The sequence below is a fragment of the Micromys minutus genome (assembly GCF_963924665.1).
Source record: "Micromys minutus genome assembly, chromosome: 6".
Taxonomy (NCBI): Eukaryota; Metazoa; Chordata; class Mammalia; order Rodentia; family Muridae; genus Micromys; species Micromys minutus.
The window spans coordinates 46,418,521-46,435,064 of NC_137975.1; the positions used below are offsets into that span (position 1 = coordinate 46,418,521).

Genomic DNA, 16,544 nt, shown 5'->3' on the forward strand with positions numbered 1-16,544 from the left:
TTGCTTTGTTGAATCATAGCCAAGGACATATCTGTCTTTCTACCTTGCTGTGATTTTGAGATGACATCTTGCCAGCAGTTATGCTGTAGGCAGGATGAATTCCCTCAGTACTTTCCTGCTGCATATTCTTAGCCGTAAAAAGGCTAATGGGCTGTCACATATATATGAAACAAATGAACTAGTTGTACCAAATGGTGATATGCTCCTAAAAACAAATAGAAAACAAAAATGCAACCTTAATTTTACAATCATAATGTGCTTATATTTTTTAAAAGACAAATTTATTTTGGAATTTTATTCTATTAAGCTTAGACATTTTATTTCATAATAAAACACAGGCATTTTTTTTAAAAAAAGAAAAATTCATGTTGGAATATCTATCATTCTATTACCCTTAGACATTTATTTTCATAATGAAAAACAGACATTTTAAAACCTTGTGTAGGACTCTAATATGGAGTGAAAAGTTGTCTACACAGTTTTAACACAGCATGTATTATTCAGAGTTTTTATTGCCTCATTAAGTGTTTAAAGTGGAATAATATTTTGAAATATATGCATGTCTTTTTCCTCTTGTACTTGTATGTAAGTGATCTTTTCTGCTCTATGCCAGACGTGACCTTTGCTTCAGGTAGGGCCTGGAGAGTGAGTCATAAGGAAAGGATAACTGACACAATCCATTTTAATCTTGAAACTGATCCTAAATATCCTTTGAGAGACTGGCTTTGAAAACTGCCTTTGCATTTCTAGAGCCATAGAGTAGATGAAAGGGAAAGAGAAGCATTTTCTGAATGAGCAAAGCTACCCTGCAATAAAAAAACAAAATTTGAAAAACTGAGCTTGAAGCTCACAATAAGCTATAGAATGGCTGAGCCAATGTTTCTTGGCTGAGGATGCAGCCTGAGAAAAGCTGAGAGACACAAGGATAGACACGGGCTCAAGGCCACTTCCTTCTTCAAGGCTCACTATCATGTGGGTATAGAAATTAAACATCTTTCAAGTGTTTTTATTTTAAATGAATTTAATTTGGTGCTTTAATCTCTCTGTGGAGACTTACTGTGGGCCAGACACCCAAAAAACAATGCATCAGATTGGGAACTGCAGTCCCTGAGACTTCTCCAGGATCCTGTAGCTTATTAGAAATGGAAGGGTAGAGGCACATAGAAACCAGCTGCCAGCTTATATGATATATTACACCTTCAGTACTCCTGTGTACAGTTCTAATTTAGCCCTTATTTTTTTTGTAGCAATACACTTTCATAACGTGACAGAAGTCATTTGCATGTAGAATAGAAGCTTCTTGGAATTTCTATTGACATTAAGTCAGAAGCAACCCAACACCATTTAGTATATAGATATTTCAATTCATTACTTAATAACTAGTATATATGATTAAAACCAACACACCTTTCTGGACTATGGAGTAATGTCTGTGACGGGTGGTTGGGGAAAGAAATCACTGGGATGGTAATTCAACCAGGGACAGAAGCATCAGTGTGGACAGAGTGAAGCACCTGGGAAGGGAATCTCATGGAGAACGAAGCTCATGGACCAAGTGAGAGTCCTTGTGCACAGCTGCACACCAGAGCAGCAACTGCAGAGTGAGACTATGGGGGCTGATAAAGAGATAAGCCAATTACTTTTAATATTTACTGCAACAGGTGGCATGCCAACCTGTTAGGCAAGAATCCACTAAGATGTTTATAGCTATCAGCTTAAGAGTTAGTTACAAAGTTTTTATTTTTTAAGTAAGAGGGGGCCAGAGCCATGTTGAGTCATGTGATGTCTCAAGTGTGGGAACCATAAACAAAGGACATACAGAGACAGCCCCTGCTGGCAGGCTGTAGTGTCCTGCTGTGAAAAGGCAGTCAACATGAACACAGAGAAAGAGAAATTAGTAGCTACTTGTTCTTCTTTGACAAGATAGTTTTCAAAAATTAAAAGGTTTATTTGTTTGTTTTAAAGATGCTATACAGAATTAATGATCAAGTCGTGTTTGGTTGTTTTTTAGTTAGAAGAAGAGATTACAGATTTTACCCAAGTCACATGGAAATTTTCACCCGTAGTTGAGAACTAAGAAGTCTGTACACCAGGCAGAGTGAAAACAGCAATATGTTAGGGAAGTTATTAATATATTTAGCTTGAAGAAGCTATGAAAGGTCATTGCCTGATTCCCTGGACTTTGGGGGGTAAAGTTGTTTTTATGAATATTTTAGAAATAATCATAATCTTACAGGGAGAAATTAGCCATATTGAATTATACAGCCATAATCTTCTTTTGGTAAATAAGCTACAGTCATATATTCCCTGATAGGAATCGTTCTAATTGATACAAAGTTAAAGTTATAATCTTTACAGTGCTATAGAATTTATTTGATACAGATTTAAAGTTTATACACTGTTTTTACTTGATTAAACAATACAAGTTAAGGACTGGATAACAAACTCATAGTTAGATTGTTTTAAAAGATGTAAGAAATTCATAATTTATGACATTTAATGTTATTTATCTTTTGTTGAGACATATCGTACAGTTTCCCTTTAGTGGAATTAACCAAGAAATTGAGTGTCTCTACCTTGAGGTGAGGCATACTTTGGCTAGACAGCCACTGGGCAGAAACTGCCAATTTCATCTACAGACCAGTACCAAAAGGCACACTTTGTGCAGAATAGTGTCTTTGCTGAGCCAAAATTATCAGCCCTTCAAGATTATTGCATTTCAATGTCTGTCAGTGATTCTGGTACAGAAGGCAGAAGACTTACATGTTGCTAATAGGGAACTGCTAGTGGAGATTTGTCTCTACTAACTTTCTCAGCTCTGGAAACCGCGTTAGGCTTCCTATGTTTTAAGATAATTGGCCATTCTCAGATTTCTGACAGAGTTGAAGACTAATTTAGATTTATAGCCTACCCAAGCTAATTAACTTTGAGAAAACAGTGTCATTTAAAATATTTTCAAGTGGTAATAGTTGTACACAGCTTAGGTTTAAAGGTAAAGTGTTTTTAAGTATACAAAAGAATGATATGCAGATTTATGTTAAGTCGATACATGATTTGGCAGTAGAAATATGGGCAGAGAAAAGGTAGAAAAATAGAAGAGGAACAGAGATTGAAGAAGGAAATCAAGATGGAGCCAGAGAAAGCAGACCTGGATCTTGGTGGCCGCAATATTGACATTAGGTAGAATTTAATATTTCTAAGGGATTTTATTTGTCTTTTATCTCTTACAGAAGGGCAGTTTGTATTTTATGCAATCTTATGGTATCGGGGTTTGTGGATTGAGACTGTAATATATAAACATGTATGAAAAGCTATCAGCTTTAGAGTCATGCCTGTGTCGGGCGGTGGGGTAAGGAAACACACTGGGGCAGAACCAGCAGGGTGGGCAGAATGAACCTGCGGGAAAGGAAGTCTCATGGAGAGTGTAGCTTGTGAACCAAGTGACATGGTCAGTGCGTTTGGCTCCATATTAAAGGGATGACCCCAAAGTTAGACTGCGGGGGACAGTAGAGGGATTAAAAACAAATCCATTTTTATATAATTATTGCAAAATCAACCTTTTATTGAAGCACAATTCCTGGAAGGTGAGGTGTCTTTCAGCCTTAAATGTGGGAAGTGTAACATCAACATGGGTCCCCTGTGTGGACTGTAACATGTTTCTCTGAAATCAGACTGACAAAGAGTTGCTGCGAACCTGCAGGACCTGAGCTCTGGATTGCATGTATGGGCTACAAAATAGGACAGAGGGTACGTACTGGGTTCTGGGTGGAAAAAACAAATAAAATGACAGGAAGCAACAATACAACACAGCCAAAGCTCAATTAAAGTAATGATTAAGATAAATATAAAGAGGCAATGAATATGAAAGTTTTTTAGTAAAGAGTATGATAGATTATAAAGCAATATAAGGCAGGTGAGAAGATGGGAAAATATGATCATAATTCTGGCAAACTGATGTCATTAGAAATTTATATGTTTATCTGAGTCAAACCAAATCATTCATTTTGTGATATTTTAAGTTGTAAGTCTTTTCCCTTTATGCCAAATTAATATTTTAACTACTATATTAGGTTCTGACTGTTTTAAACAGGCTGCGATTCAAAACAACCAGAAAACTGTAAAAAAAAATAATAACTATAATCTTAAGGTGTGAAAGATTTTTTTAAACAAAGTGTAACATATGCTAAATAAAACATTAAGGAAAGTCATTTAACCATTTAAAATAAGAAAGCATCCATATTTTTTAAAATCACCATGGAGACACACACTAGCATGTGAGGAATTTATCACTTGACAGTTGAGAGTTGCATATTAGGTTTTGATTCACTTACCTAGTTAACTTTTAAGGGTCTTACATTTTAATATAATCAACACCCAAGAGCATTGAATGTGAAAACTCTCTAGTAATGAAGGACAAAGAAGCAGTAAGGGAGCATCAAGTAATCACATAAGACAGAAAATACAGGCTTAGCAGAGGATAGAAAGTCATAATGTTTAGAGTCCTAGGTACTTTACACTTTATGTAGTAAATGAACAGCAAGCCTAGAAAAAGGAACTCAGTGGCATGTTAGAGGTAAATCAGAGGACGTTCTGGCAAGGGGCTTCAGTGACAACCTTTCTAGGAAAAAAAGTGGGGAAGGAGTCTAAGAAGATGAATTATCTTATACACTTAAAAGAATGGATTGATAAAAAAGAAAAAAGCAAGAGGGCAACTATTAATTACAATGTAAACAAAATGCATAAGCTAAAGTCTATAAAAGATACAATATGCTGAACTATAAAAATTAAATGGATTTGCTAAGGGTAGGGCCCCTGCTATATAGTCCTATCATTCAGGAGACAAAGGAAGTGGATTTTTGGATTTGTAGGCAGCCTACTCTTTTCACCAAGTTTCAGACCATGATAAACTACAAAGTGAAACTCTGACCTCCCATATAAAACAAAACACACAGAAATTAAATTAAATCATATGCTTATGTGGCAGGAAGATGGAGAAGATGAACAGGAGACAAACATGAATGTCTATTTTTTAAATAAAGATATTAGTAAAATTAATATCCTTTTTTAATGAAGATGTGGTTATAAAATATGAGCACATACTACGTTACAAATATGAACTAACTAATGGCCAGTGAAAGCATAGATGAACAATTATACAATCTTAGAACAAATTAAGAAATCTCCAGAATATTGGTTTGGGGTTACTGAAAATGGGAGGTCTTTGTCATTACAAGACTATCAATTTTGCCTCACTTTTTAAAATTCTGTACTTGTAGTCACTGTTATGAAATTAATTTGCAAATTACAGTATGTAATATAAATAGGAAGCCAAGGGACAAAATGGTTGCTATAAAGTATGTTTTTAAAAATATAAAATATTCAGAAATTTCCAAAAAGAAGAAATATTTCAATGGACCAATGATTTAATTGTGAATCTAGTAACAAAAATAAATTACTTTCACCACCTGGTTTGTGCTTGTTCTGTCCGTACAAGAGAACCCTCTCTTCCTACCCATCTCCAGCTCAGTACTCTTATTTGTCCTCTGTGCAGAAAAAGCCTGCCCACCACTTGCTAATCCCTTCTATTTCTGCTTTGTAGGTAGTTATGCAGAAGAGTGAGGAAAACATAAGAGGAAATGAAAATAATTAATAAAGAAAAAAGATCTAGAAAGAGATGGATGGATAAAAAATAATGGAAAACATTTAGAGAGAAGAATGTTGAGTAGATTTTATGTTTGTGTGTGTGTTTCTGTGTCTGTGTGTGTGTGTGTGTTTCTGTGTCTGTGTGTGTGTGTGTTTCTGTGTCTGTGAGAGTGTGTTTCTGTGTCTGTGTCTGTGTGTGTGTGTGTGTTTCTGTGTCTGTGAGAGTGTATTTCTGTGTCTGTGTCTGTGTGTGTGTTTCTGTGAATATCTGTGAGTGTGTATGTGTCTGTATGTATTTTATCAGTGTGCATGTTTGTGTGTGTATGTGTGTAGCTGTCAATGTATGTCTGTGGGTATATCTGTGAATGTCTGTGTGTATGTGTTTTTCTGAGAGTGTGTGTGAGTGAGTGAGTGTGTGTGTGTGTGTGTGTGTGTGTGTATTTCTGTGATTATCTGTGAGGTGTGTTTGTATGTGTGTGTATGTGTGTCTGTTCTGTAAATCAGTGTTTATATCTGTCAGTGCATGTCTATGGGTATGTCTGTGAGTGTGTCTGTGTGTACGTCTGTGTATGTGTGTTTTTGTGAGTGTCTGTGAGTGTTTTTGTGTTTCTGTGAGTATCAGTGTGTATGTGTCTGAGTATTTTGTCATTGTGTATGTTTTTATGAGTGTATCTGTGACTATCTATCAGTGTTTGTGTATATGTTTGTGAGTATCTGTGTGTGTGTGTGTTTTATGTATGTGGTGTTCAGAAGTATGCACAGAGATAAGTATAACTGTATATATGTATGAAGGCTAAAGGTTAGCCCCATATCCTTTCTCAGGACATCATCTACCTTATTTTTGAGAAAAGTCCTTCCCTAGCCTGGAACTTCCCACCTAGGCTTTTCAGGCTAGCCGGGGAGCCATGAAGATCTGCCTGCCTCTGCTTCCTCAGCATTTTTACTGAGTGAGGTATCTCATCAGTCTCAATGTTTGTTTTTACATTTGACTGTGGTAGTGTTTGACTAAAATATTGAAGTCCATAGGCAGAGGCATAAATAAATAAATAAACAAACAAACAAGTTAACAAATTCCTGAGCTTCTCACCGAGAGCGGATATTAAAATATTAATAATACTTTTCTTTTCATTTGTGTCTAGTTTAACAGAATTATTCTTTGCTTTCAGTTTTGCATATATTTCTATCTCTGTAAGTCTAAATATGCATCTGTGCTTGTCTGTACATAGATGCTTACATATAATCATGTGTCTGTGGAAGCTGGCATGGGCATGATGTTTTTAAAAACGCCAAAGCTTACACTTACGTCATTTAAATGCTGTCATTTCTCCCCTCTTACCTTGTTTCAATCCAGATAGGGCATGGTAATGCTTATACAAAAAAAAAACTCCTATTTCAAGTTTGTGCAAACAGTTCTTACCATTTATTCTCTGCATTGTCAATAAATGCTGAACACCTAATCGCTGAACAGAATAGAGGATAAAGTGGCATGTCTGCCAGCCAGAGGAAGAAAAAGGGGAGAAAGGAAGATTCAGATCAGCCAGAAATTTGGAAAAACTGGACCCATGAAGAAGAGGTCTAAAAAGCCACATCAATAATAATATGCAAGTATCACATGTTGGCCAGACTAGCATAGACTTTTAAGGTACATCATTTAACTGCTCAGCAATTGATGTGCAATTTTAAATAAATCTTGGTTTCTCCAAAAAGCTATTGGGGACTGGCATAAGGTAAATGAATGTAGCTGCCAGAGTAATTCACTGTTACGTGTATATACAATACAACGTCTTAAAGTTGGATCACAACTTGTCAGATCTGGGTCCCTCTTTTCACCGTGTGATTCTGAATATTGAATTCAATCCTATCGTGTTTAGCAGCACATAATTCTACCTATTGAGGCATCTTGGGAGCCCCATTTTTGGGTTTAGTTATTTTTTTCTGGCACAGTGTAAAATAATACATTCAACTCTCTTGTGTCTTAGGCACTACAATAATCTCTACAATAACACTGACCTTGGTTGAAGTGTGTCAGAGCAATGTCTCCTAAGAAAGATTTCAAAAATATGTAGTTACTTACGTTGTGTGATCTACTGATGGCCTGTGGTTTTCTTCCCCGTGATGAATACCAATCCCATTCCCGAGTCCCCATCTGAATGTATTTGAATCATGGTGTGATTTTGCTGGAGTCGATTGGTACCATTTACATAGGTTTCTCTCTTCAAAAGTACAGATCTCCAGTACTTGAAAAAAGAACAACAAAGACAAGATGAGCTGATAACAATGACCAAGAAGGGGAAGTTTATACTCTGTAGACTCTGTAACACTTTCTTATGTTTTGTTTAAAAAAAATCATACAGCAAAAGGTGAGTGTGCATGTGCATGTTTCTGTGTGTGCATGTGTTCCTGTGTGTGTGTGTATGAGTTTCTGTGTGTGTGCATATGTTTTTGCGCTTTCATGCTACAAATCCCCCTTGTGTCTTGTTTCTCAGATGCTGTACAACCTATTGTTTTGAGGCAATATCTTGCATTTATCCTGCTATTTACCGATCAGATGAGGACAGCTGGCGAGCACGGCTCAATGAGTCTTAAGCATTCCATCTCTGGATCTCTGGGCTTACAGGACCAATCTGTCATGCCTTGCTTTAATGTAGGTTCTGGGCATTAAGCTTACATTGATTTTCATGCTTATTTAGCGAGTCCTTTACCAACTACACCTCCTCCCTATCTTTCAAAAATACTTTTGAAGCACTGATAAAATATTTAGGCAAATGTTCTATATAATCACAAGAAAAATATTTAAAAATTGAGTTTCAATTTATTTGAATCTCCACAGAAAGTAAAATATGTGAATAAATGCATACATTAACAGTGTCCTCTCTCTAGGAGGTGAGATGTTAATTAGTTCCTAAAGCATTTTTCTTCTATCTCTTCCCACTCAGCACTTCTGCTGCCTGCATGACCTCTGAGCTGTGACCTTTTCCTTGTCCAAGATAATATACTACTTAACTTTGACTCATTCCCTTACGATGTCAGTGAAAGCAATTGCCTTCAACGTCATGTGGCTTATAATCATTTATTTTGGTCTCAATGCCTTGAATGTTTATAAGATTCTTGTGATGATTGTATTCTAATATAAAAAAATTACAACTCCATTGATTTTCATGAGGCAATGTTTTCTAAATAATTTCTCTATCTTTTTTCTCTTTCTTCTCTTGCTAAATGTGTATAAGTATCCAACTATGTTAAAATCACTATTACTTAAGTCAAAATAAAATCAACTCAATGGACTATTATGGACTTTGTAGAAAACCTGACATTGACCCAGTTTCCAAATGTATTAACAGTTGAGAAATATCACAGATGAAACTTTAAATACATATGTTGCTACAAAATCTGACAAGGAATCATCACTGTAAATCATCCCTCTTTTTTTTTTTTTAATTGTGCAGCGATTCATTGCATTGAAATGTTAAACTCTGATATTAATATATGTTGTGTTTAGTTATCTTGTGATGGTCTTTATGACTTAATGCCTGTTATTTTCATTGTTGAAATGACAAAAACTGTTCCTTTGTGTGAACTGTGCAATATGCAATGCACTAGCTTAGAATGTATGCTGGTTTAGCCTAGATTAGTATTATAGTCTCACATTGAGTATGACTTTTTCTGAGTTAAGAGAAATAATTCTATTCTCATTAGATATATTAAATCCTAGGACTACTTAACACACCGATGAGGACAGATGTCAGTTTCTCTATGCTTTGCCATTGGCATGTTTGTAACCCTTAATACTATGAATGATTCTGCAGTGTGATAAATTCATATACAGAGCATAGAAAGAAGAGATTCTTTAAAGCATTTGCTCTGTCTGAGTTTGTGTTTCATTTTTCAGGCATGTGTTAATCTTGCTTCTTTCACCTGCATCTTTGACTGTAATGTTCTATTGTAAATTAATAATTTTCAACTGATCCATTTAAGAAGACATTTGAATTAGCTTGTAGCTATAAACAAGAGCCGTATTTCACCAAGACAAAAAAACATGTCTTATGTGTTAAAGTTACTCTTCTTATGAATACAAGATATTTGCTACAGTATGCTTTATTGTTGTGTGAATTTGTCTAGGAAAAGATTTGAAAACATTAATCTAAGAGTATTAAAGTGTCCCATTTCTAAGAACTTCTCACTTGATAATGCAGGAATACCTAACGTGGGCATGGAGGCAGAAGTACTAAAGTTCACAAAAACAGTAGTTTTATATCTAAATTATACAAAAGTTAGGAATTCACATACCACAAGTTGACTCATCTGATTTGTCAATGCAGTTGAATCTGAAGTCACATTTCTGAACTTTCTCAACACACTGACCGTTAGACCTACAGACAAACTGATCATCTGTGCAGTTGTTTGGAGGCAAGGTCTCTGGAACTGAAATTTCTGGTGGACTTGGAGTGTCCATTGGCAATTTATCTGGGGGAGAAATAAGATGAAGATGTCATGTAGTCATGTAGTTATTTGAAATGATTTTCAAAGTTGACATTTCTAATTATGCAATGCATTTAGTCTAAGAAAAATGTTTGGTAGTGTGCATTGCTTTGTTAAATTCATTTAAGCATTTTAAACAGGATTCTGTCTTAGCAAAGGCAGAAAGATTGAATATTTTTTTAATCACAAAAGTAGGCAAAAGATTTGATACATGAGAATGATTTAAAAGAAAAGGTTATTCGAAGTCAAACAAAAAAAAAATCCAAAGAAAATGGCTTAGAAAAAAATAGGAGTCAACACAGTGGTCAATGCTAGTATCTGGAGACAGATTCAAGGACTTACCTTCAAATGTAATACATAAAACCAACCAACCAACGAAACATACAAATAAACAGAAAAGACACGCAATTTCATTCTTTCACGGGTCCCATAAATTTAGTTTTTGTTATTTTTGTTGGTTCAAGCTTGTAGGGCAGATCCCAACTTTAAGAATTTTTTATTTTGTTAAAAGTAAATTTCAAAAGTAAGTTTATGTCTTCTTATCAAAATGGAAACATATTTATAGAAGTTTATTAATTTTGAATTATGTAATTTGATAAAACATTCTAGTGACAATTCTGCATCACTCAATGGCCGATAAAGCAAAGTCCATTGTGGTAATTTCTTACCCCAATAAGCCTGTATCAAAAAGATACACAAACAGTTATTCTATTTAAAGCTATATTCCTAGATTGATCTATCACTTTACTAGTTTAAACCCAAGCTATGAGACTCCTTTCTGCTTGTGTATACGGTTCTGTTCCATCTTCCTTCCACCTCCTCTTGCTCTCTCTCTCTCTCTCTCTCTCTCTCTCTCTCTCTCTCTCTCTCTCTCTCTCTATCTATCTATCTATCTCTCTCTCTCTCTCTCACTCTCTCTCTTTATTGTTCTCTTTCTCTACTCCCTTCTGAGACCATCCATCCCACCTTCCCTAACATTGGTTCTAGCCTTTATTTGACCAGTCAGAATGGAGAAAACATTAGGTGAGTGTATGACCTACTTCTCATAGGGGGACAGTCCTTCTTGAGGAAGCAGAATTAACATTAAAATCTAAACAACATCAGCGCAACCTAAAAGGAAAAGTCATGGAGCACCAATGTTAGAAGGATGATGTCCCGGGTTTAAGCACCATTGTTAGGGAAAGGATGAAGAGAGTCGGGGGCATATGGCCCATGGAAGTGCGATGAGGCCTGAGGACAGGGAGATGCCTCTGAGGGACCCATGTTGGGAATCCCTTCCCCCTGAAAGACCAGCCACATGACAGTATAGTACAGAACAGAATTTATTCAGGTCATGGGAGAGTTAAGAGGGGAGTAGAGCCAGAGAGAGAGAGAGGGGAGAGGAATAGAGGAGTAGAGGCTGGACATGAGCAGATGGAGAGAGAGAGGAGAAGGCAAGGGGAAGATTAAGGGTAGGGATGGGAGGGCAAGGCTGCAAGAGAGCAAGAGCAAGAGAGAGAGGAGGGGCAAGCAGCTCCTTTTATAGTGTCAGTTCTCTGGGGTGGAGCATACCTAGCTACTGCAAGGTAATTGAGGGGTTAGGTTTACAAAATCCCAACACAACCCACAATCAAATTTTCCTGCAAAAATTTTTTATTATTGGGCAGTAGCATCAAATATACATTGCACTAATTCCATGATGATGGAAAAATGGTTCTTTGCACACTTGTCCATTTAACCTACATCCCCAGCACAACTCCAAGTCTGGTATATGGGGGACATGCTCACAGTCATAGGCTAGTGAAAGTATGGAGGAGCCAATGAGTAGAGGCATGAATGAATATCAGTGCAGCAACAAATAAGTAGGTGAAATATTTCACTGCATACTTGAAGAACATATATAAGATAGTGGAAGTAAAAAACAATTCTTGGCAATGTGAGACTAAGAGTGAAGGATAGGAAGTCTTTACACAATGAAAAGATAACCTGTGTGGCAGAAGACGGGTAGACTAGATTGTTCTTTTTGCTTTGTTTTAAATATAATGAGGGTTTGGCATGAGTGCATTTTTATGATAAGAATGAACACTATTGAGACATTAAAAATATAAGTTGAAAACTTGCAGATACCAGTTGACAAAAGTCACTTGAGAAAAATTTATAAGTCTGGAGTAAATATAAGAAGCTGTGGAGCAATAGTAAGATATGAGATTCCTATGTCAAGATCTTTCAGCATTGTTTCTGAGGATATACTGGTGGCCGCTTATATATAAAGAAACCGAAAGACTTCCATGATTTCTGTCACGCAGGAAAGTAATAAGTCAATGCAAAGATTCTGGGCAAAGCAAAACAAAAAGCTTATCTATATTAAACAACTAGGATCAATGTGACTTGGTATTTTGGGTATTGTTGAAAATTTAAGAATTGCCTCATACTGTACTTGGTTTTATAACTGACTCTCTGAGACATTTAAGGTAGTATATGGAAGATGACAGATTAAATTTCCCAATATTTTAAAATAAACTCAGTACTGAAGAAAATGATGCATAGAAAAAATAAAACTGGGCAAAGCCAGGAAGAAGAAATAGGCACAACAAAGAAAACACAGACTGGGGCAACCCTGGACCTAAAAAACCTTGAAAGGGGAACAGGAACTACAGATGCAAGCATTATCAACATATTACAAGAGGTAAAAGTGAGAATCTAGATTTCCTGACCCTTTATACCTTCACTTGAGGGTCCCAGATGCCAGGAAAACAAGATGCTTTCAGGACCCAAATAGGAGCTAGAACCTGTAGAAAGGAGCTCCACTAGATAGACACAGTTCCTGGTGGTGGGATGGAGCTACACACCCATCTCATAGATTTTAACCCAGAAATGTTCCTGTACAAAGGAAGAATAGGAACAAAAAATGAATAGAGACTGAAGGAAGGGCTTTTCAGGGACTACCCCACCTGGGGACCCATTCTGTCTGCAGCACCAAACACAACACCGTGGCCATTGCCAAAAAGCACTTGCTGACAGGAATATGGTATGACTGCTCCTTGGGATGTTCATCATCAATACCTATCTGTATATGTGGATGCATGGAGTCAATTATCAAACTGAGCTCAGGGACCCTGGTGAGGGAGCTGGTGGAAAGACTGGAGGAGCTAAGGGGATTAAAACCCTAAAAGAAAACAATATCAGCTGGCTAAACTAACCAGTGCTCTCAGGAACTAGACCACCAACCAAAGTGTATATAGGAAGGGATCCATGGCTCTAGATACATAGCTAGCAGAGAATGGCCTTGACTGATATCAATAGGAAGGAAAGCCCTTGATCCAATAAAGGTTTGATGACCTATCCTAGGGTGATGCTGAAGAACAGGGGCAGGAAAATATGGATGGGTAAGGAAACACCCTCAGAGAGGCAAAGGGGAGGGAGAAGAAGGAGCTTGTGGAATGGGTCGCTTGTGGAGGGTTATTCAGGAAGTGAGATATCATTTAAGAAATAAATGAATGGAATGAATAAAAAAAGTAATAAAATTAAATTAGATCAATTCTGAAAAAATAAAAAAGAGAAAGAGCGAATCTCAGGCACAGAAAATATAATAGAAGAAATTGACACATTCTTCACGGAAAATGACAAACTGAAAAATTTCTAAAACAAAATGTCCAGGAAATTTGAGACACTATAAAAAGACCTAATCTAATAATAATTGGAATAGAAGATGGAGAAGATTCCCAGCTCAAAGGCCCAGAAAATATTTTCAACAAAATAATTGAAGAAAATCCCCCTAATCTAAAGAAGGAGATGGCTATAAACATACAAATTACTTATGGTATACCAAATAGATTGGACCAGATAAGAAAAATGCTCCTACTACATAATAACCCAAACACTAAATGTACAGAGCAAAGAAAGAATGTTAAAAGTTGCAACAATAAAGGCAACATAACATAGGAAGGCAGACCTATCAGAATTATACCAGAATTCACAACAGAGATACTAAAAATCAGAAGGTCCTAGACAGATATCTTGCAGACCCAAGTGACTACAGAAATCAGCTTAGACTACTACACCCAGAAAAACCTTTGGACACCATAGATAAAGAAAACCAGGTAATACATGAAAAAAAAATTCAAACTATATATTTCTGCTAATCTAGCCCTGCAGGGAATATAAGAAGGAAAACTCCACCACAAGGAGTTTTCCAAAACACAAAGAAAAATATATATGTTCCAAAACACAAGAAATAGATAACTCCACACCAGCAAAATCAAAAGAACACACACACACACACACACACACACACACACACACACACACGCAAAGAGAGAATACCAACCACCAATATCAAGATGACAGGAACTAAACATCAATGGTCATTAATATCCCTCAACATTAATGGACTCAATTCATCAATGCACAGATAACAGACTGTATACATAAACAGGATACAACATTCTGCTGGATATAAAATAACCTCAGCATCAAAGATAGACACTACCTCAGAGGTAAGAATTGCAAAAGGTTTTGCAAGCAAATGATCTCAAGAAACAAGCTGGAGTAGCAATTATAATATTTAATAAAATTGACTTTTAATGACAAGCAATCAAAAGGGGTGTGGAAAGACACATTATACTCATGAAAGAAAATAATAAACCAAGGAAATGACTTAATTCTGAACATCTATACCCAAAATGGAAGCTCGTCTACATTAATAAAAACATTATTAAATCTTAAATTACATACTAACCCCACACAATAATAGTGAGGGACTTTGACACCCCAGTCTCACCAATGGACAGGGCATTGAGACAGAAACTAAATAGTGACAAGGTGAAATTAATGGAAGTTAGAAAACAAATAGACCTAACAGATATCTACAGAACATTTTACCCTAAATCAAAAGAAAATACTCTTTTCAATACCTCATGGAACCTTCTTGAAAACTGACCATATAAACAGACACAAAGTAAGTATCAACAAATACAGAAAATCTTGTTACTATGAGCTCACTGTGGACTAAAATTGAACCTCAGCAACAACAGACATAACCGAAAGTTTACACTTGCATGGAACTGAACAACTCTTTATTCAAGAATAACTTGGCCGGAAAAGAAATAAAGAAAGAAATTAAAGACTGTCTCGAAGTCAATGAAAATGAAAGCATACCATATCTAAACTTATGAGACACAGTGAGGAAAGTTAATAGCAGTAAGTGCCCTCATGAAGAAATTGGAAATAACTCCTATTAGCAACTTAACAGCACACTTGAAAGCTCTAGAACAGAAACAAGCAAATACACCCAAGAAGAATAGATCACAAGAAATAGACAAACCCAAGGCTGAAATCAACCAAGTAGAAACAAAAAGAATGATACAAATAATCAACAAAATTAAGAGCTGGTTCTTTGAGAAAATCAAGAAGACAAGACAAACCCTCAGCCAAACTAACTCAGAGTTATCTATATTAACAAAATTATCTATATTAACAAAATTAGAATTAAAATGGAAAACATAAGAACAGAAATTGAGGAAATTCACAAAATCAATAGGTCTTATTTCAAAAACCTGTACTCTACATAATTGAAAAATCTAAAAAAAATATTTTTAAAGCACATATTACTTATTAAACAAATAGAAATCAAGATCGGGTAAACTAAACAGTCCTGAAACCCACAAGGAAATACAAGCTGCAATTTATTCTTTAAAAAAATAGTGCCAGTCACTTGTAGTGCATAATTCTACGACACTTTCAAAGAAAAGTTAATATTAGCACTCCTTAAATTATTCCACACAATAGAAGAAGAAGGAATTCTGCCTCTCATTATATGAGTCCACATTTACCCTGATACATGAACCAAACACTTAACAAAGGAAGTAAATTTCAAACCAATTTGTCTTATGTACACCAATGCAAAAATATACAGTAAAATTTTCAGAAAGTGAATTTAAGAACACATCAAAAATAATTTACAATGATCAAGTAGGCTTCATCCCAACAATGCTGCAATGACTCAATATATTATCATTCAGCAATGTACTCAAACACATAAATAAATTGAAAGAAAAAAAGCACATGATCATCAACTTAGATGCTCAAAAAGCCTTTAACAAAATTTAACACCCTTCATGCTAACAGTCTTGGAAAGATTAGATATATAAGTCACTTATCTAAATTATGTGTGTGTATGTGTGCGTATGTGTGTATATACACACAAGCCAGTAGCCAATATCAAATTAAGTGAAGAAAAACTTAAAGCAATTTCACTAAAATTAGGGATAAGACAAAGCTGCCCATTCTCAACTGAAGGATGGATACTAAAAATGTGGTTTCTTTACACAATAGAATACTATTCAGTTATCAAAAACAAGAAAATCATAAATTTTGCAGGCATTTAATAGAAATAGAAAATATCATCCTGAGTGAGGTAACAGACACAAAAGGACATGCACGGG

At 35.8% G+C, this 16,544-nt stretch overlaps 1 protein-coding gene across 1 annotated transcript in view; it reads right to left on the reverse strand.

Annotated features, from left to right (window-relative positions):
- MALRD1 (MAM and LDL receptor class A domain containing 1) overlaps positions 1 to 16,544 on the reverse strand; it is a gene marked incomplete at both ends in the record, with an annotated part of 691,362 nt that overhangs the window by 419,491 nt on the left and 255,327 nt on the right. Inside the window, 2 exons of the mRNA XM_080918486.1 lie at positions 7,718 to 7,880; positions 9,931 to 10,107. Coding sequence (XP_080774612.1) covers positions 7,718 to 7,880; positions 9,931 to 10,107 — 340 coding nt within the window. The remainder of the gene's footprint in view (positions 1 to 7,717; positions 7,881 to 9,930; positions 10,108 to 16,544) is intronic.